Source organism: Oncorhynchus mykiss, chromosome 3 (genome assembly GCF_013265735.2).
Source record: "Oncorhynchus mykiss isolate Arlee chromosome 3, USDA_OmykA_1.1, whole genome shotgun sequence".
Lineage (NCBI taxonomy): Eukaryota > Metazoa > Chordata > Actinopteri > Salmoniformes > Salmonidae > Oncorhynchus > Oncorhynchus mykiss.
In genome coordinates, this window is record NC_048567.1 from 46593448 (window position 1) to 46616007 (window position 22560).

The 22560-nt window shown below is 43.5% G+C and overlaps 1 protein-coding gene across 3 annotated transcripts in view; it reads right to left on the reverse strand.

Annotated features, from left to right (window-relative positions):
- The window catches only part of LOC110520042 (pre-mRNA-processing factor 40 homolog A), a 52244-nt gene extending 46611 nt beyond the window's left edge, over positions 1 to 5633 (reverse strand). Inside the window, exon 1 of one of the 3 annotated variants that reach the window (XM_021597020.2) lies at positions 5466 to 5633. In XM_021597020.2, coding sequence (XP_021452695.2) covers positions 5466 to 5484 — 19 coding nt within the window. In that variant the 5' untranslated portion in view covers positions 5485 to 5633. The remainder of the gene's footprint in view (positions 1 to 5465) is intronic. The other 2 variants (XM_021597019.2, XM_036974306.1) reach the window with 2 other exon arrangements.
- Positions 5634 to 22560: the final 16927 nt, after the last annotated feature.

Genomic DNA, 22560 nt, shown 5'->3' on the forward strand with positions numbered 1-22560 from the left:
CGGAATGACACAGCAGGTTTTTACCTATACTGTTGTTTACATTTCTTCAACGAGCTTTGTACATGCATGGGAAACCTTTGACACATATCCAGATAAGCTATTTTGAGTTTCCTAAAAAAAAAAATTGGCTTGCAATTCAGAGCTCACATAAAGAGTCTGATTACTGAAGAATAACAACCACTTATCGTATCTCTTCTGAAAGTGTGCCTGATTTCATGAATATCAATCATGAAAAGTGCATTACTCTCCCCGCACACATTCGCAGCTTAGTCATCGAGACTTAACTATTGCATTTGGTAAAATGACAATCAAGCCTTTCCATGTAAATGTGGCTGTTACATATGAATAGAGGATCTAAAAAAAGATTGTACCAAAGACATCTCCCAAAAAGCAGGTTACATGTGAAATACGTCCTTGTTAACCACCACGTCTTTCTTTTGATTTAGAAGACTCGCTCATACTGGATTCTCTGCTGCTGACAGATCAGTACGTATTGCCAACCGTCTCTGTCAAAAGGAATTACTGCTAGTAGTAGCAATTAATTTAATTTGTAAAGCGCTTTTCATTATACAGAACAATCTAAAATTGCATGAAATAAAAACCAAATAGAAAAAAAATAGAAAACTAGACATGGCAACCGACTCAAAGAACGCAGCTGACACTACAAGGGACAAAGACACCTAGGAGCACAGCTATCAACAGAAAAAAAACGTTTTAAAAGGAGCCCAGAATCTTCAGGTGTGCCGGTAGGGCCTTCCAGAGCCTGGGGCCCGGTCAAGCTTAAAGGCCCCAGGAGCGGAGCTTGGTGCTGGAGGTGTGGAGGAGCAGGCTATCGCTTGACCTGAGGGTGCAGGTGGGGGTTATAGAGGGAGAGCAGTTCTTTGAGATAAGGAGGGGCATTGCAATGACTACACTGGAAAGCCAGCAGGAGGGTTTAAAACCAGAATACGGAATCACATTGTCCCTTTCATCTGAATATTAAAGTGATGTTCTTACACTTGAGCATAAATGCCCCTCCCTCTTATCCAACTGCACTCAGTTAAACCTGGTTGTATCGTCATCATGTTCCGATTGCCATCTCATTTCATGCATGTGACCGACAGGATCATCACTGTATGTGCATACTCCTTGGGCTCTTCCAAAAGAGGAGCAGTATGTGAGGAGAATGGATGTGTCGTAGCCACTGTCACAGTCAACGTGACCGACAACTTCTTTGGACACGTTATCAGCCAGCAGATTGAGATGTGTCACATGCTGTCAGGGCTGAGGGACACTATAAAAACAGGGCAACAACTAACTCAGATCTGTGCCTCCAGGGACAGCTACAAAATGGCTGCTATCTACAGGTCTGTCTGTCAGACGCCATGCATAATTGATTTAAGATGGTGTGCTCTTCAGTGATGTGAGATAATTAAAGTTAGTAAAGAACTTTAAATCGGGTTGTTCCATTTGATTTCAATCACTTTTTGACCCCTTTTTATTTGAATGAAACTTTCCATACATATCGTACTTGCCCATGGTAGAAGTGGTCAGAATGTGGAATTTTGGACCTGAATGCCAAAACATTCAGGAAATGAAGGTGCTTAAAGTTGCACATGACCCGCACTTGACTCTTTCCCCCCCTAATAGCACTGACTTTGCTGATAGCTACTTTATTTAGGAAAAATGTACTTATTATGATTGAGATAATGTATGTGGTTGTCCCATTTAGCTATCTTAAGGTGAACGCAATAGCTGAGCGTCTGTGAGCGTCTGATGTCAACATCAGAAGCCTCCTCCCTAAGTTTGTTTTACTCACTGCTTTAGCACACTCTGCCAACCCTGATGTCCTTGCCGTGTCTGAATCCTGGCTTAGGAAGGCCACCAACAATTCTGAGATTTCCATACCCAACTACAACATTTTCCGTCAAGATAAAACTGCCAAAAGGGGAGGAGATGCAATCTACTGCAGAGAGAGCCTGCAAAGTTCTGTCATACTTTCCAGGTCTATACCCAAACAGTTTGAACTTCGAATTTTACAAATTAACCTCATCCAGAAATAAGTCTCTCACTGTTGCTGCCTGCAATAGAACCATCTCCGCTCCCAGCTGTGCCCTGGACACCATTTGTGAATTGATCGCCCCCCATCTAGCTTCAAAGTTTGTTCTGTTAGGTGACCTAAACTGGGATATGCTTAACACCCCGGCAGTCCTACAATCTAAGCTAGATGTCCTCAATCTCACACAAATCATCAAGGAACCCACCAGGTAGAACCCTAAATCCGTAAACATGGGCACCCTCATAGACATTATCCTGACCAACTTGCCCTCCAAATACACCTCCGCTGTCTTCAATCAGGATCAAAGCAATCACTGCCTCATTGCCTGTATCCGCTATGGGTCCACGGTCAAACGCTCCCTAAAACACTTCTGCGAGCAGTCCTTTCTAATCGACCTGGCCAGGGTATCCTGGAAGGACATTGACCTCATCCCGTCAGTCGAGGATGCCTGGTCATTCTTTAAAAGTAATTGCCTCACCATCTTAGATAAGCATGCCCCGTTCAAAAAATGCAGAACTAAGAACAGATATAGCCCTTGCTTCACTCCAGACCTGACTGCCCTTGACCAGCACAAAAACATCCAGTGGCGGACTGCAATAGCATTGAAGCAGAAATTCGCATCATGTAGCTCTAACTCCCCAAAAATTTGGGACACTGTAAAGTCCATGGAGAACAAGAGCACTCCTCCCAGCTGCCCACTGTACTGATGCTAGGTAACACGGTCACCACTGATAAATCCATGATAATCGAAAATTTCAATAAGCATTTCTCAACGGCTGGCCATGCCTTCCTCCTGGCTACTCCAACCCTGGCCAACAGCTCCGCCTCCCCCGCAGCTACTCGCCCAAGCCTCCCCAGGTTCTCGTTCACCCAAATCCAGACAGCAGATGTTCTGAAAGAGCTGCAAAACCTGGACCCTCTCTTTTGTATCGCCCGAGATCCCTAAAGATTGGAAAGCTGCCGCGATCATCCCCCTCTTCAAAGGGGGTGACACCCTAGACCCAAACTGTTACAGACCTATATCCATCCTGCCCTGCCTATCTAAAGTCTTTGAAAGCCAAGTTAATAAACAGATGACTGACCATTTCGAATCCCACCGTACCTTCTCCACTGTGCAATCCGGCTTCCGAGCCGGTCACAGGTGCACCTCAGCCAAGCTCAAGGTACTAAACGATATCATAACCACCTTTGATAAAATACAATACTGTGCAGCCGTCTTCATCGACCTGGCCAAGGCTTTCGACTCTGTCAATCACCGTATTCTTATCGGCAGACTCAATAGCCTTGGTTTTTCTAATGACTGCCTCGCCTGGTTCACCAACTACTTTGCAGACAGAGTACAGTGTGTCAAATCAGAGGGCATGTTGTTCGGACCTCTGGCAGTCTCTATGAGGGTACCACAGGGTTCAATTCTCGGGCCGACTCTTTTCTCTGTATATATATCAATGATGTCGCTCTTGCTGCGGGCGATTCCCTGATCCACCTCTATGCAGACAACACCATTCTGTATACTTCTGGCCCTTCCTTGGACACTGTGTTAACTAACCTCCAAACGAGCTTCAATGCCATACAACACTCCTTCCGTGGCCTCCAACTGCTCTTAAACGCTAGTAAAACCAAATGCATGCTTTTCAACCGTTCCCTGCCCGCACCCGCCCGCCCGACTGGCATCATCACCCTGGACGGTTCCGACCTAGAATATGAGGACAACTACAAATACCTAGGTGTCTGGCTAGACTAAACTCTCCTTCCAGACTCATATTAAACATCTCCAATCCAAAATCAAATCTAGAATCGGCTTTCTATTTCGCAACAAAGCCTCCTTCACTCACGCTGCCAAACTTACCCTAGTAAAACTGACTATCCTACCGATCCTCGACTTCGGCAATGTGAACAAAATAGCTTCCCTCGCTACATATTCGGCGACAGACCCACTGGCTCCAGGTCATATATACTAGGTAAAGCTCCGCCTTATCTCAGTTCACTGGTCACGATAATGATAACAACACCCACCCATAGGACACGTTCCAGCAGGTATATCTCACTGATCCTCCCCAAAGCCAACACCTCATTTGGCCGCCTTTCCTTCCAGTTCTCTGCTGCCAGTGACTAGAACGAATTGCAAAAATCGCTAAAGTTGGAGACTTCTATTTCCCTCAACAACTTTAAACATCAATTATCTGAGCAGCTAACCGATTGCTGCAGCTGTACATAGTCAATCTGTAAATAGCCCACCCAAATCTTCCAACCTCCTCTCCATACTGTTTTTATTTTATTTACTTTTCTGCTCTTTTGCACACCAGTATCTCTACTTGCACATCATCATCTGCTCATTTATAACTCCAGTGTTAATCTGCTAAATTGTAATTATTCGCTTCTATGGCCTATTTATTGCCTACCTCCTCATGCCTTTTGCACACACTGTATATAGACTTTCCTTTTTCTACTGTGTCATTGGCTTGTTTATTGTTTACTCCATGTGTAACTCTGTTGTTGTCTGTGTCACACTGCTTTGCTTTATCTTGGCCAGGTCGCAGTTGCAAATGAGAACTTGTTCTCAACTAGCCTACCTGGTTAAATAATGGTGAAATAAAAAAATATACAAAATAAAATGTCAAATGTAAATAAGCTGTTGTTTGATTTAAAAGCTTCAAACAGGGTTGTCAAACTATTTGAGAATTTCTTGAAACATTTTTTTGAAAGGGTTAGTGCAGTCAAAAACACTGTTTCACGTTTTTTTAAATATATTTTCATATCAGGTTGAAATAACATCAACATTTAAAAAAAAATCAGGCCCCAAATGTAAAAAATGTCAGAGTGTAAGAGCTTTTTTTAGTGTATGAGCTTTTTTGGGAAAAAAAACTAATTTCAACTGTTCAGGTGTGCTTCCACAGCATGACATTACCATCTGATCTGATTATTTTGACCAATGACCAGTCATGTTTTATTTGCATATGCATCCTCCTACTTTGAAGGACTATGCGGGGTAGGCTCTAGCATCTACTCTAGACCAGGGCTGCATTCAATACACTTAAAAGACACACCTTATCCCCTCAGCTCTCAAATTAAGCGGACACTTCTGAGGACATCTGACGAGTACACACTTGCAGGGCAAGGGACGAGGGAGGAAGGAATGATTTTAAATGGACTGCCCTTGCCCGGAAATTCATCACTTGTTCATCGCGTGATGATTGTGCGCTACAGTCAATTATGATTGCATTACATTAAATATATACAGTAATTATTAATATACATGCAAATTAATTAGCTGAATAACATTTGCCTGCCTAGCTGGAACTTCTGAAGGAAACATTTATTTCTACAATTTCAAAAAGCTAACCAAATCATTACATTTCCGAGATGTGTTTGTGCCACCACATGCATTAGAAGCACCATTTTTTACTTATTTACATTTGTTTTTACTTACACTTGTATGTTGACTCCATATATTGATGTTGAGGTTTTAATTTTTGGCAGACTTTTCTTAACGGATGTACATGTAATTATGGGGAGTTTCAGGCCTCGAAGTGAACATAATCGTACACTCGCAAACTCGACTAAAAACGAGGGCGGAAGGGCTTATAATGCAAACTTCCCTTGCTTTGCTAATCATTTGGACCACCCTCCAAAATGATGGCGGGGATTAACCCAAGGGCATAAGGCGAAGGTAAGTGGACGAGTGTGTGTCTTTTATGAGGGCTGGGCAATTCCAGTCCTCGGGGGTCTGATTGGTCACACTTTCCCCCCGATCCCTAGCAAACACACCTGATTTAAACTAATTGCATTTTTAACTGAGGATCATGATTATTTGACTATTGGAGTCAGGTGTGTTAGCTGGGGCTGGGACAATAGAGTGACACCAATCAGGCCACTGAGGACTGGAGTTGCCCAGGCCTGCTCTAGACCCTTTAAACTCAACTCTGGACAGCGAATCCAGCTCCACTGCGTTTTTTTCATTGTTGCTCTCAAATCAGGGATTGATTTAGAACTGCGGCACCAGGTGGGTGCAATTAATTATCAGGTAGAACAGAAAACCAGCAGTCTTTGGACCTGGTAGGGTAAGAGTTGAGTACCCGTACTCTAGACGATCCTATCCGCCAATCAGAGCTGTGTATGTAAATATAACTAAATTTGTATCAACACGCCCACACGATCAGACTGAGCATTTCAATTGCAAAAGGAAGCTCAGGGGAAATAAATGATAAAAAATACATTTGGAATTACACTGAACAAACAATTTTCATCACCTGACCTTAGATATCGTTTTTTCTATATACTTTGGTTAGGTCAGGGTGTGACTAGGGTGGGTACGCTAGTTTTGTACGTCTAGGGTTTTTGTATGTCTAGGAGTTTTGTATGTCTATGTTGGCCTGATATGGTTCCCAATCAGAGACAGCTGTTTATTGCTGTCTCTGATTGGGGATCATATTTAGGTAGCTATTTTCCTCGTTTGTGTTGTGGGATCTTGTCTACATTGAGTTGCCTGAGTGCACACCTGTAGCTTCACGTTTCATTTGGTTGGTTGTTTGTTAGGTGAGTTTCAGTTGATTAAAATTATGTGGAACTCTACTCACGCTGCGCCTTGGTCTCCTCTTTACGACGATCGTGACACACTGCCAGGGAAACTAAGCCAAAGCATGGATTGCTGTCATATTACTTTTAGCCTACATCAACTGCATACAGGTTAAGGAACCAATGTTTTTTGTGTTGTAATTTGGGTGAATCTTTGTGGTAGTAAATAGAAGTTAAAATGTCAATTAAATGTAAATGGTGTACCAGCTAAAGTACAATGGTCTGAAGGGATAGGTCCATTCTATGAATGATATTTATACTGTATGATTGAAATGACACACCCTGTATTCAAGAGTATGCTATGTCCCAACTGATGGCAGGCACAACAAACACCTAAGATGTAAATTAGAGACTAAAGACCAGTTGATACTATGTATAATGACATCTCTGTAGGCAATTAGAATGCAACATTTTGCTGGTCAATTCCAGAGTAATGTCTATAGACCGTTGCTGCAACTGTCAGTTTCCTTGATGCACCGACATGAAAAAGGTTTAAATCTCTGACTGTCATGTTGGCATGAAGGATCGGGAGACAGACACAGGAATGCGTAATCATTTTTAAAATTAATATTAAGGCCAAATTACAGAGTGTCGTGTAGGGGCACGGGGATGAAGACCAAACAAACACGTAACAAAAACACAGGATTGAAACCCAAACAAAAGAGCGAGGAGTACCTCAAACAAATAACACATGCGCACAATGAATATCACACCGGATGAGACCTGTAATCATTTGCGCGATCCCAAGGGCACGAAAGCCCAAAACACACAGCAAAGGTACTCACACGCACCAACGGACATTGAAACAATAAACGACAGCCCAAAGGAAACCAAATGGCACATATATACAAATACTAAATAGTGGGAATAGGGGACAGGTGTGTGTGTGTGTGACGAAAGTTCCGAAGGGATCCGTGACAGTCGCAATGTCTGTTGTCATGGTTACCGGACTGCCTCAGCAACAAGGCCAAATCTTCCTGTGACAAGATGACGCAGGAGTTTTAAAAAATCTGATGGAACGACCTACCTTTATATTTTTATTTAACCTTTATTTAACTAGGCAAGTCAGTGAAGAACAAATTCTTATTTATAATGACGGCCGACCAAAAGGCAAAAGGCCAACTGCGAGGACGGGGGCCTGGGATTAAAAATGTAAAACAAACACAATACAAATATAGGACAAAACACACATCACAACAATAGAGACAACACAACATAAAAAGAGACCTAAGACAACAACAGAGCAAGGCAAGAACACATGACAGCACAGCATGGTAGCAACACAACATAACAACAACATTGTAGAAATACAACATGATAGCAGCATAAAACATGGTACAAACATTATTGGGCACAGACAACAGTACAAAGGGCAAGAAGGTAGAGACAATACATCACACAAAGCACCTACAACTGTCAGTAAGAGTGTCCATGATTGAGTCTTTGAATGAAGAGATTGAGATAAAACTGTCCAGTTTGAGTGTTTGTTGCAGCTCGTTCCAGTCTCTAGCTGCTGCGAAGTGAAAAGAGGACCGACCCAGGGATGTGTGTGCTTTGGGGACCTTTAACAGAATGTGACTGGCAGAACGGGTGTTGTGTGTGGAGGATGAGGGCTGCAGTAGATATCTCAGATAAAGGTGAGTGAGGCCTAAGAGTGTTTTATAAATAAGCATCAAGCAGTGGGTCTTGTGACGGGTATACAGAGATGACCACTTTCCAGAGGAGTATAGAGTGCAATGATATGTCCTATAAGGAGCATTGGAGGCAAATCTGAAGGCCGAATGGTAAAGAACATCTAGCCGCTCGAGAGCACCCTTACCTGCCGATCTATAAATGACGTCTCTGTAATCTAGCATGGGTAGGATGGTCATTTAAATCAGGGTTAGTTTGGCAGCTGGGGTGAAAGAGGAGCGATTACGATAGAGGAGACCTTGATTTAAGTCTCGATTTAACTTTAGCCTGCAGCTTTGATATGTGCTGAGAACTCCCAAGTACTTGTATGAGGTGACTACCTCAAGCTCAAAACCCTCAGAGGTAGTAATAACACCTGTGGGGAGAGGGGCATTCTTCTTACCAAACCACATGACCTTTGTTTTGGATGTGTTCAGAACAAGGTTAAGGGTAGAGAAAGCTTATTGGACACTTGTTGGACACTAAGAAAGCTTTGTTGGAAAGCATTTAATACAAAATCCCAGGAGGGGCCAGCTGAGTATAAGACTATCATCTGCATATAAATGAGCTTCCTGCTGCCTGAGCTATGTTGTTGATATAAATTGGGAAGAGCGTGTGGCCTAGGATTGAGCCTTGGGGTACTCCCTTGGTGACAGGCAGTGGCTGAGACAGCACATTTTCTGACTTTATGCACTGTACTCTTTGAGAGAGGTAGTTAGCAAACCAGGCCAAAGACCCCTCAGAGACACCAACACTCCTTTGCCGGCCCACAAGAATGGAATGGTCTACCGTATCAAAAGCTTTGGCCAAGTAAATTTAAAATAGCAGCACAATATCGCTAATACTCAAGGTTGCAGTAACACATCCATAACCTGAGCGGAAACCGGATTGCATACCAGAGAGAATTGTGATAAACAGTGCAAAATATAAATAGGCCAAAAACAGTTAGGATCAGCTTGATCTCCCCCTTTAAATAAAGGACAAACCGTGGCTGCCTTCCAAGCAATGGGAATCTCCCCAGAAAGGAAGGACAGGTTAAAAAGTTTGGAGATAGGCTTGGCGATGATATGGGCAGCAACCTTAAGGAAGAAAGGGTCTAAACCCTCTGACCCAGATGTTTTTTGGGGGTCAAGTTTAAAGAGCTCCTTTAGCACCTCGGACTCAGTGACCGCCTGCAGGGAGAAACTTTGTAGCAGGGCAGGAGAAAAAGAGGGAGAAGCATCGGGGATAGTCACATTAGAAGGGCTGGGAGATGAGGAAATGTTGGACGGGCAAGGAGGCATGGCTGAGTCAAATAGGAATCCTGACTTACTGAAGTGGTGATTAAAGAGCTCAGCAATGTGCTTCTTGTCAGTAACAACCACATCACCAACATTAAGGGACATGGGCAGCTGTGAGGAGGGGGGGTTTATTCTACAGGTCTGTAACTGTTTCCCAGAACTTCTTGGGGTTAGACCCACAAAGTGAGAACTGCTCCTTAAAGTAAACTTTGGCCTTCCGGATAGCCTGAGTGTACTTATTTCTTATTTGCCTGAACGATAGCCAATCAGCCTGAGTATGGGTGGGCGGTGCCTTTTGCCAAATGTAATTCTTGAGGTGGAGTAACTCTGCAAGATGACGGTTGAACCAGGGGCTGAACCTGTTTTTAATTCTCATTTTCTTATGGGGGCTTGTTTGTTATCAATACCACTGAAAATATATAAAAAAGACGGTCCACGCGTCTTCGACAGAGGGGATCAAGCTGATTCTATATCATTTTACAGAAGGAAGGCTTGCTTATTAAAGTTTTTTAGCAAGGGATATTGACACACTGTGGCAGTTAACATTACCTTGTAAATAATTATGTTGTGGTTTATTTTTCTGGAATAATAATGAATAAAAATTAGCAAAAAGTAAAGACGTTGTCAGCTATATTTTGGTCATTATTTGAACTGGCTAGCTATCTACCTAGCAACGAACCAAAACATTGTTTAGAAAATTGTTGGATGACAATATAATGTTCATTATGTCGCTACGACAATTGTCTATAGACATGTTGATAGATGGACTGTAAACCAGCCTTTAGCTAAAACATGAGAAAATTAAATAAATATTTTTTGACACGGTTGGTAAGAAAGTGTTCGGCTGGTGTAGGCTGTCATTGTAAATAAGAATTTGTTCTTAACTGACTTGCCTAGTTAAATAAAAAATAAAAGGTTGGATTATTATCACATCTCATTGATTTAAAGAGGAAATGAGAATGGGCTGTTTTGCTTTTGAAAATGAAAACGTCCAGCTGGTAGCACTAGCCAGGAAAAGGACTGTATTTGCATAAGGCAAATGAAGAACACCTATCCGAAATAGAACTCAGCCTCAACGCGGTTCCATTCAGTTAGCACTGTCCTAGCTACATCATACCTTAGCCATAAGGTAGCTGTTAGGGGAGCAAGCAAGGGCTGGCTGGCTATCTACACACACTAGCTCTTTTCCTCGCTTAGTTAACCTACATTCATTCATTGGGTTAGCTAGACCGAACGGGTTTCAGCCTCAAGGCTTCTCATTCGAGGGAATTTACCAACCCAAAGTTGAACCTGCGAGCCATGACCGGCACTCAAACCCCCACGTTCTTGCTCCAGTCACTCCATGATTGGTGGGAAGAATTTACACCTTCTATACATCAACTGCTTTGGAAAGGAACATGCTCGAGGAGCACTCAAAGACCCAGAGTCCTGTCAGCACTGTAAGGTGCAGATTAGGGCAGGTCTGAGGAGGAGGTTCAAATGCACCTCCGTCTAGGCCCCTCTGCTCACTTCTAGGCAACCGGCCGAGGCTGAGATTCAGCCCCCCACAACCGAGCCCAGCTGGGACAAGGTTATGGACAGCCTTGATTCTCTCCCCTCACTGTCTGACAACTTTGTGTCAGGGGATGGCGAGCTAGGGGATGACGAGGAAGACGATGGAATTAATCTTGCGGCTCTCCGTCAACTCACGACTGAAATTGAGGGTGGAAACCCTGCTCTCCCACCCTCTTAAGTCCTTATGTCTCCTTGCCTCCGGGACAAGTGATACCCTCTCCCCCTTGGAATTTGGGTTTTTAGACATTTGCAAAGCAAGCCGCGGCCAGACTCGACATCAAGTGTCGGCTCCCTTGGGGGCCCAAGATCCTGTAGGGAGACTCCCTTCCCGTACAGTCCCTACTAAACAACTGCTTCCCATGGTACCACTCCACTGTTTGGGCCCACTGTCTCCGCCATGTGGCAGAAGTGTGACCCAGGCCCTGTGGCAGCCCATTGGCTCCAGCAACCCACCCCAGCCGTATGACTGGAAAAAGGCAACAAGCTGTCTTTGGGGGTCCAAAACCCCCGGCGACACAGCAGACTGCCAATACCCTGGTAAAGCCCCTGAACCAGAGCACACCTGCAGGTAAACAGTAATTTGCTGCTGCTACAGCAAGGTTCCACCCTCTTAAACCCGCTAAGGGGAGCAAGAGGAGCCGGCCAACCTAGGTCACAGCCCTTGCAGCTGAGGAGGATGCAAAGCCGAAGGCTCCCTGCTCCACCCTCTCTCTTTCGGGTTAAACATACCTCCACCACGCTTATCCTCAACACAGGGTGCATGCTCAGGCCCCTCCTGTACTCTCTGTTCACCCATGACTGAGTGGTCAGGCACGTCTCCAACTCAATCATCAAGTTTGCAGACGAGGGTGAAAAGCTTCAAGTTCCTCGGCGTGCACATCACTGACAACCTGAAATGGTCCATTAACACAGACAGTGTAGTGTAGAAGGCGCAACAGTGCCTCTTCAACCTCAGGAGGCTGAAGAAATTTGGCTTTGCCTCCAAGACCCTCACAAATTCCTACAGATGCACCATTGAGAGCATCCTGTCGGGCTGTATCACTGCCTGCTACGGCAACTTCACTCTCCGCAATCGCAGGGCTCTCCAGAGGGTGGTGGGATCAGCCCAATGTTCTGAAGAGGCACAGTACAGGTGCATCAAAGCTGGAACCTAGAGACGAAAAACAGCTTCTATCTCCAGGCCATCAGACTGTTACATAGTCACCACTAGCTGGCCTCTGCCTAGTATCTTGTTCTGAACTTTAGTCATTGTTAATAGCTGGCTACCACCCGGTACTTAACCCTGCACCTTAGAGACTGCCATATGTACATAGTCATTGAACACTGGTCACATTAAATTTTACATATTTTTTTTACCCACCCCATATACAGTGGGGCAAAAAAGTATTTAGTCAGCCACCAATTGTGCAAGTTCTCCCACTTAAAAAGATGAGAGAGGCCTGTAATTTTCATCATAGGTACACTTCAACTATGACAGACAAAATGAGAAGAAAAAAAATCCAGAAAATCACATTGTAGGATCTTGAATAAATGTATTTGCAAATGATGGTGGAAAATAAGTATTTGGTCAATAACAAAAGTTTCTCAATACTTTGTTATATACCCTTTGTTGCCAATGACAGAGGTCAAATGTTTTCTGTAAGTCTTCACAAGGTATTCACACACTGTTGCTGGTATTTTGGCCCATTCCTCCATGCAGATCTCCTCTAGAGCAGTGATGTTTTGGGGCTGTTGCTGGGCAACACGGACTTTCAACTCCCTCCAAAGATTTTCTATGGGGTTGAGATCTGGAGACTGGCTAGGCCACTCCAGGACCTTGAAATGCTTCTTACGAAGCCACTCCTTCGTTGCCCGGGTGGTGTGTTTGGGATCATTGTCATACTGAAAGACCCAGCCACGTTTCATCTTCATGCCCTTGCTGAAGGAAGGAGGTTTTCACTCAAAATCTCACGATACATGGCCCCATTCATTCTTTCCTTTACACGGATCAGTCGTCCTGGTCCCTTTGCAGAAAAACAGCCCCAAAACATGATGTTTCCACCCCCATGCTTCACAGTAGGTATGGTGTTCTTTGGATGCCACTCAGCTGCTTACCTATTGCAGATTCAGTCTTCCCAGCCTGGTGCAGGTCTACAATTTTGTTTCTGGTGTCCTTTGACAGCTCTTTGGTCTTGGCCATAGTGGAGTTTGGAGTGTGACTGTTTGAGGTTGTGGACAGGTGTCTTTTATACTGATAACAAGTTCGAACAGGTGCCATTAATACAGGTAACGAGTGGAGGACAGAGGAGCCTCTTAAAGAAGAAGTTACAGGTCTGTGAGAGCCAGAAATCTTGCTTGTTTGTAGGTGACCAAATACTTATTTTCCACCATACTTTGCAAATAAATTCATTAAAAATCCTACAATGTGATTTTCTGGATTTTTTTCCTCATTTTGTCTGTCATAGTTGAAGTGTACCTATGATGAAAATTATAGGCCTCTCATCTTTTTAAGTAGGAGAACTTGCACAATTGGTGGCTAACTAAATACTTTTTTGCCCCACTCTATGTATGTATGTATGTATACTGTATTCTAGTCGAGGCCTATCCTATTTAACTACTGCTTGTACACACCTTTTCGATTCATATACTGTCCATTATGTCTATACATCCAATCATATACATATTTACATGTATATTCTGGACTCGTGTATTGTTTTGTTAGCTATTACTGCATGGTTGGAGCTAGGCAGAAAAGCATTTTGTTACACCCACGATAATGTCTGATAATGCTACGCCCATGATAACGCTACGCCCACGATGACGTCTGATAACGCTACGCCCACGATAACGTCTAACGCTACGCCCACGATAACGTATGATAACGCTACACCCACAATAACGCTACGCCCACGATAACGTCTGATAACACTACACCCACCATAATATGTTTACTCGACCAATAACATTTCATTTTGATTTTAGCCATCTCTCCCCCACCTCGTCTCAAACGGCTGTGGGGAGGCATGTCTGCGTTCTTGAAAAATAAACCTAAACCTAGCTCATTTTCATGATCTTGCTCACATGGGAAAAAATGGAGGAGATGCACTTTACCCCCAAGTGCTATACTCCCATAGGCTCTACCCTCAGCACCTTGTCAGGTTCTAGCTAGAGGTAGAAGTCAACATGTCCACACTCCCTCCGGTATTTTTGACAAATAGAGAATTATTACAGATTTCTATTTGCCATCTATCATGGCCCTTCCTTAAAATGTTCTGTTGCGTGCAAGCAAACGTAATAGAACAGACTCATGGGTGCACCCCCCATGTTCTACCACCAGGGTGTGTCATCACCCTAGGTCAGGCCTGGGCAATTATTTTCCATGGGGGGCCACATTAGACTATATTTTTGCCATCGCGGGCCAGAATCGTATTACAGGATTATACATCATGTGTTTGACGGTGTTGACAGATATATCTACTGTAAATCACATCCAGACATGCTACTTCTAACTTTTTTACCACATCCATGTTCTCCTTTTGGTAGGTATTTTCATTATTAAACATGAACTACATGGAGGGAAAAGAACACTGTGTATTCAGCACCACGGACAGAACTCTTGTTAACTGGTATGCACAAAAACACAAGAAAGGGAGAGAGAGCTCAACATTACATTTAAACTACTCAATCAGTGTGAAGAGTGAAGTCTGATGCGAATTGACTAGGGAAAGGGAAAGTCTACAACTGAATGCCTTCAACTGAAATGTGTCTTCCGCATTACTAGAGCAGTAAAGTCAGGTATAGTTTCTGACATCGCAATGCCAGGATTGCTGAGAGGTGAGAGTCAGTAAGAGATGATCTGTGCCTTGACTTATATTTCATCACTGAAAATGTCTGTTCACATACATAGGTTGACCCAAACAGTACAAACATCTTCTGAGCATGACTCCTAATCTTTGGAATGTTTTGTTCATCGGGGGATGCATAGAACCTCGTCAGTGACATTGGAGAACTATTCAAAACAATCACTGCATCAGACTGAAGATCGATAAGCTCAAGTTGTAGGTCAGTGGGTGAAAGGAGAGGAAACCAACAGCATGTCATTTTCCAACACTTTGAAATCCTCAAAACTCACCGTTCAAATCACGCAGCAGCGATGTATACTTCTCCTGCTGGTCATCTGATAGGTAACAGACTAGTATTGTCGGAAGGTGGGTGAGATTGTTGGCGTTCGTGTGGTAGTGGAGATCTGCATGACCCGACTCTGTCTCTTCCAACAGTGAGACAAACTGCCTGTGGTTTAAAGATTTGGCTCTTATGAAGTTTACCACTTTAGTGACTGTATCCACAACATGGCTCATTTTCAGAACACCTCCTGATGAATAATGAAATAAGCATTCTGATCTGGGTTCAGCTCAGTTGCTTGATCTTGTATCCTTTTCAAAAGGCCAACGTTTTTTCCTGTCAAGTTTGGGCACCATCAGTGGTCACACTGAATAACTTTTCAAAACTCACAGCTTTGTCGCACTTATTTACCTCGTCCAATAAATGTTTGTGCTAAGTTGTTGTGCTCCTCATTGACTGCACTGAAGAAAGCTCCTCTGTAGTTTCAAAGTCTGGGGTTATGCCTCGTAAGAATATCAACAACTGCACCGTGTCAAGTGCATCACTGCTCTCATCCAGGGCCAAGGAGAAATAGGTGGAATCCTTTACCTTGTCTTTCAACTGTTGTTCCATATTCTCTGCGATGTCCTCAACACGCCGTGTCACTGTTTGTCTTGACAGGGAAACATTTTCAAACAGCTCTTCCTTGTTGGGGCAAAGTATTGCTGCAGAGTCGTTTAAACATTCTTCAATTAATTTGCCCTCAGTTTAGCAATTTTGTGGGACAGTACACAGCTAGCGTCATTTGCTGAATGCAGTTTGGTGAAAAGTCCTTGCTGCTTTTGCAACTGAGAAAGCAACTCTTTCGATGCACTTGCCCTCTGCTCAGAAGACATTAATATATTTCTCTGCATGCTTCGTCTGGAGGTGTCGGGACAAGTTGTAGTCTTTCAAGACAACAATGCTCTCTTTGCACACTAAGTACACAGCTTTCCATGATACCTCAATAAATAAATATTTCGATGTCCACCCTTGCTGGAACACCCTACATTCATTGTCCACTTTCCTTTTCTTTGAAATCTTTGAAAAACAAATTTCTGCGCAATTTCTAGCTAGCTACTATTAGTAACTGCGACGTGTGTCAGCCTGTCAGTCACTGTCTGTCCTCGTGCAGTTGTTATTTATAGGTGCCTTTAAAATAAATGTCCCACAAGCGGTGGGAGTTAAATCATTACACAAAGTCGAGTATTCATTGGGCTTTTAATTTGAATAACAAATACGTTTTTAAAAATTTTACTATCGCAAATTCTTTATGTGATCTGAGCATGATTCCTCGGGCCTTATTGAATCAGGTTCCGCATCCGACCTTTGCCCTGCCCTAGGTGAACGAGGCTTGGAATTAATCCTGGGAGCAGGTTTCTTCTACCTCACTATGAGACTCCCTTAGCATCTTCGGGGAGCCTACGGCAACTCAGTTTATTGATGGAGAACCCTCTTTATTGAGCTAAGGAACAGTCAGTAAAGTATCAGATTACTCTTATTTTCTGGTTCAAGAAAATTGGGGGAACCGTGCCCTTTTCAGGCACCAGAGCCCAGACAGCTATCTGGTACTCCCAAGTTCACAACGCTTAGTCATCGTTCGTTCTGTTTTCTACTTCACTATACGGGAGCGAGCGAAAATACGGGAGCAAGGGAAAATTCTGGTTGGCAGGGATCACTCCCCCATGGCCTAAGAGAGAATGGCTCTGAATGGTGCAGGCTTGCCTTCATCCCCTCTACACACTCACTGTATTATTACAAGTGAGGCATTTTGAGAAGTGGTGTTACCAATATACTTTGACTGTGCTCTGTATCTAAGGTTTATGCTTGTTGCAGGACCTTTTTGAATAGAGGGAAGGTTGCTTCTCCTCCATTAAACAAAGTGTTTGGAAACAGGTGGTGCATTTTAGAGAAGTGGTGTGACCGAACACAGACCCTCCTTACCTCTGCTCTGTGTCTAAGGTTTCATGCTCTTGCAGAACCTTTTAAGAAGATGAAGGTTTGTATCCACCTGTCATAGAGGCTTTGACATTAACACAGTAGGGACTTCCTCTGTTATGTCGTTTTGTGAAGGGGGGCACGTTGCATATGCCCGGGGTGGCGGCAGGTAGTCTAGTGGGGGGCTGCAGGTAGACTAGTGGTTGTCAGCTCGGGGATTGAATCCCCCGAGCTGACAAGGTAAAAATCTGTCTTTCTGCCCCTGAGCAAGGCAGTTAACCCACTGTTCCCCGGGTGCCAAAGTCGTGGATGTCAATTAAGGCAGCCCCCCGCACCTCTCTGATTCAGAGGGGTTGGGATAAATGCGGAAGACACATTTCAGTTGAATACATTCCTCGGACCTGTCTATTGTGCTTGAGGCTATTTCGCAGCAGCTGTTTGTTTTTTTTTGCAGCTGGAAAGTGTGGAGATGCAATATTTCTCCTTAATATTGCTTTACTATTGCCCGATGCAGCAAAGCAAGTGAGTGAGCTGCATGCAGTGTAAGTCCACCATTATTTGTGCCTACTGTTACACCAGGTTTATCCTAGGTACCTTGTTACCTGACCACACCATTTGCCTACGGTCAACAATTGTTGGTTGTCTCACCTTAGAGCTTGTGGCTTCTACCAGCTGCTCTTCACCGATTCAGAAGAAGAGCTTCTCCGCCGTCCATGTCCATTACGCACTTTGTGCATTTACTTGGATGAAACGAGAGCTTTACGCAAGAGAGACCAGCTCTTCGTTTCTTGGGCACCTCTCTGCATGGGGAGGCCTTTTTTCTCGTCAACAGCTATCCCATTGGATAGTGGAAGCTATTATATTGGCTTATAATAGCAAAGGTTTTACAGCCCCCCAGAGGGCTTGAGGACTCATTCCACCAGATTTTCGACTATGTCTTGGGCACTGCTCTAAGGTATCTCTTTAGAATAGATTTTCAATGTGGCACGTGACCACCCATCATACATTTCTGAGTTTTTTTTACAGACTAAATGTCACCGCACCTTCGTTGGCGCATACTGTCCTCAGAGTCGGAGCCCCTGTTGGGACTACCCTGGCTTTGGAGAGCATGTCAGCGATACGGTAGTTGGCCATATCCCATAGTAATACATCAAAACGAGTATTTTAAACAGAATGCATTGCGTAACCCCAGTTCTCTGATATTATGAGTTAGATGTAGAACCACATTTCCCTGCTCGCAAGAGTGTACGGAATAGAGTCGCGCTCGAGAATGACCAGAGGACGGGCAAACAGCGCCTTATAACGAGGAAGGGCTCACCTCATTTGCCACTCGACCTGTCTGTCTCTGACAGATGTTATTTGATTGGTGTCTTTGTCATAGTGATCCGCCTGAATCGAATCCTCAAGTAACCTTGAGATTTGTATATGCTTTTAACTGTCCCATTATGCTTTGTTTCTTTCATTTCAAATGATTGAAATAATGTTCTGATATTTTTTTTCTCATTTTTTTGGAGCTGGGCTGGAGCTTGTTCAAGTACTTTTTTGTTCTATTGTGACAGCCGTCTTCCTGTAGACTGTTCAGAAGGGGTTTCTGAAGTTATGACCATAATTCTAGTTCTAAAATAGTCTTGCGTGTCATGTGCCTGGGCTGTTTCAGATAAGCGAGCACAATCTCCATAGAATCCCCTGTGCACAGAGTACTTGAACCTCCCCAAAAACGTTTGTCAATTTTCAGATCACAGTCACAATACATGAAATAGCTTTGCTAAACAAAAATATGGGTATGTTTCAGCTATGGCTGAGACGAATGACTTTGAGGAATTGATTTTCACCTTTTTGGCCTTAATCAACATTCGTAATAGCTTTTGGGCAATCAAAACATTTCACATGCTGATGCCAATGTTTTGATTTAGCAAACCCAGACCATTTAAAGTCTCATTATGGATTCCACCATAATGGGTTATAATGGGGTAAATCTGTCTTGCTCCCTTGTGTTATTAAAAAAATGCCATGATAATGTTTACCCTAGATCATTTAAATCCTGCCACATCTCAAAATGAATTCAGTCTCTTCATAATGTCCTCTGGGGAAGCGATGTGCCTTGCTCTCAGTCATGCTGTCAGCACAACCACGTTAGTCTACGACCTTATGAACTTTATACATTTAGCTCACATTATGATGGTCTACCAGGATAGAGTGCACCATTACTGCACACGTTTGTCTACCAATATAAATATGCAGTAAGTGGGCTATTTCTCTGCAGTGCGTCACTGGGTATAATCAGTGCATCTTTACAGAATGTTGAGGGAATGGATTATTTGTGATACCTACTCATCCGTTTTGGATTAAAACGTGTCTGTTGTCAATTCACAAAGTGTTGTATGTCGTTTAGAAATATGAACTGCTTTGATGAAACAGTCGGCACTAACTTTTTATAAGAAAATGTGGTCAGTTAGCAGACACTTTTATTCATATATTATCACATTTCAGGAGAAGACCCAGATGTAGACAGTGTCGAAGTAACAAAAGCTTATTACTAGAACAGGGGGCAGGCAAAACAACAGGTCAATGGCAGGCAGATCAGAGTCCTTTAGGCACAGAACGGCAGGCAGTCTCATGGTCTGGGCAGGCAGAGGTCAATTATCCAGGGTGGTGTGACAAAGTACAGAAAGGCAGGCTCAGGGCAGGCAGAATGGTCAAAACTGGGAAAACTAGAAAACAGGAACTAGAAAAAGACAGGAGCAAGGGGAAAACGAACTGGCAACAGACAAACAGAGAACGCAGATATACATACACTAGGGATAATGGGGAAGATGGGCGACACCTGGAGACAAGCACAAGACAGGTGAAGCAGATCAGGGTATGACATATATGGTCCATGTGAAAATACCACAATCATGATCTTGCCACCACCACCTTCACCTTCACCTTCACTGGGCCAATGGAAACACAATACGGTTGTACATTTTAAACACAAAGTACTGTATACTGCATCTGGTCATATTTAATTCTCCTCTAGGGACAGCCAAAATAACAAATCGTCTCTTCTTCAAAGCCCAAACAGACCAAATTGGAAAATAGCCTTATTTTGGGAGAGGTTGAGATCAGGTGTTGAATGGGACCCTTCTCCCAGAGTGAGTGTGCTTGGAAGAAACCCAGGATGCAACCCGAATGGCACCCTTTTCTTGTTTATAGTGCACTAATTTTGATCAGGGCCAATAGGGCTCTCATCAAAGGTAGTGCACTACAAAGTGCATATGGGGGTGAAAAGGGTGCACTACAAAGTGCATATATCTCAGATAAAGGTGAGTGAGGCCTAAGAGTGTTTTATAAATAAGCATCAACCAGTGGGTCTTGTGACGGGTATACAGAGATGACCACTTTCCAGAGGAGTATAGAGTGCAATGATATGTCCTATAAGGAGCATTGGAGGCAAATCTGAAGGCCGAATGGTAAAGAACATCTAGCCGCTCGAGAGCACCCTTACCTGCCGATCTATAAATGACGTCTCTGTAATCTAGCATGGGTAGGATGGTCATTTAAATCAGGGTTAGTTTGGCAGCTGGGGTGAAAGAGGAGTGATTACGATAGAGGAAACCTTGATTTAAGTCTAGATTTAACTTTAGCCTGCAGCTTTGATATGTGCTGAGAGAACTCCCAAGTACTTGTATGAGGTGACTACCTCAAGCTCAAAACCCTCAGAAGTAGTAATAACACTTGTGGGGAGAGGGGCATTCTTCTTACCAAACCACATGACCTTTGTTTTGGATGTGTTCAGAACAATGTTAAGGGTAGAGAAAGCTTATTGGACACTTGTTGGACACTAAGAAAGCTTTGTTGGAAAGCATTTAATACAAAATCCCAGGGGGGCCAGCTGAGTATAAGACTGTATCATCTGCATATAAATGAGAGCTTCCTGCTGCCTGAGCTATGTTGTTGATATAAATTGGGAAGAGCGTGTGGCCTAGGATTGAGCCTTGGGGTACTCCCTTGGTGACAGGCAGTGGCTGAGACAGCAAATTTTCTGACTTTATGCACTGTACTCTTTGAGAGAGGTAGTTAGCAAACCAGGCCAAAGACCCCTCAGAGACACCAACACTCCTTTGCCGGCCCACAAGAATGGAATGGTCTACCGTATCAAAAGCTTTGGCCAAGTAAATTTAAAATAGCAGCACAATATTGCTAATACTCAAGGTTGCAGTAACACATCCATAACCTGAGCGGAAACCGGATTGCATACCAGAGAGAATTGTGATAAACAGTGCAAAATATAAATAGGCCAAAAACAGTTAGGATCAGCTTGATCTCCCCCTTTAAATAAAGGACAAACCGTGGCTGCCTTCCAAGCAATGGGAACCTCCCCAGAAAGGAGGGACAGGTTAAAAAGTTTGGAGATAGGCTTGGCGATGATATGGGCAGCAACCTTAAGGAAGAAAGGGTCTAAACCCTCTGACCCAGATGTTTTTTGGGGGTCAAGTTTAAAGAGCTCCTTTAGCACCTCGGACTCAGTGACCGCCTGCAGGGAGAAACTTTGTAGCAGGGCAGGAGAAAAAGAGGGAGAAGCATCACATTAGAAGGGGTGGGAGATGAGGAAATGTTGGACGGGCAAGGAGGCATGGCTGAGTCAAATAGGAATCCTGACTTAATGAAGTGGTGATTAAAGAGCTCAGCAATGTGCTTCTTGTCAGTAACAACCACATCACCAACATTAAGGGACATGGGCAGCTGTGAGGAAGAGGGTTTATTCTACAGGTCTGTAACTGTTTCCCAGAACTTCTTGGGGTTAGACCCACAAAGAGAGAACTGCTCCTTAAAGTAAACTTTGGCCTTCCGGATAGCCTGAGTGTACTTATTTCTTATTTGCCTGAACGATAGCCAATCAGCCTGAGTATGGGTGGGCGGTGCCTTTTGCCAAATGTAATTCTTGAGGTGGAGTAACTCTGCAAGATGACGGTTGAACCAGGGGCTGAACCTGTTTTTAATTCTCATTTTCTTATGGGGGCTTGTTTGTTATCAATACCACTGAAAATATATAAAAAAAGACGGTCCACGCGTCTTCGACAGAGGGGATCAAGCTGATTCTATATCATTTTACAGAAGGAAGGCTTGCTTATTAAAGTTGTTTAGCAAGGGATATTGACACACTGTGGCAGTTAACATTACCTTGTAAATAATTATGTTGTGGTTTATTTTTCTGGAATAATAATGAATAAAAATTAGCAAAAAGTAAAGACGTTGTCAGCTATATTTTGGTCATTATTTGAACTGGCTAGCTATCTACCTAGCAACGAACCAAAACATCGTTTAGAAAATTGTTGGATGACAATATAATGTTCACTATGTCGCTACGACAATTGTCTATAGACATGTTGATAGATGGACTGTAAA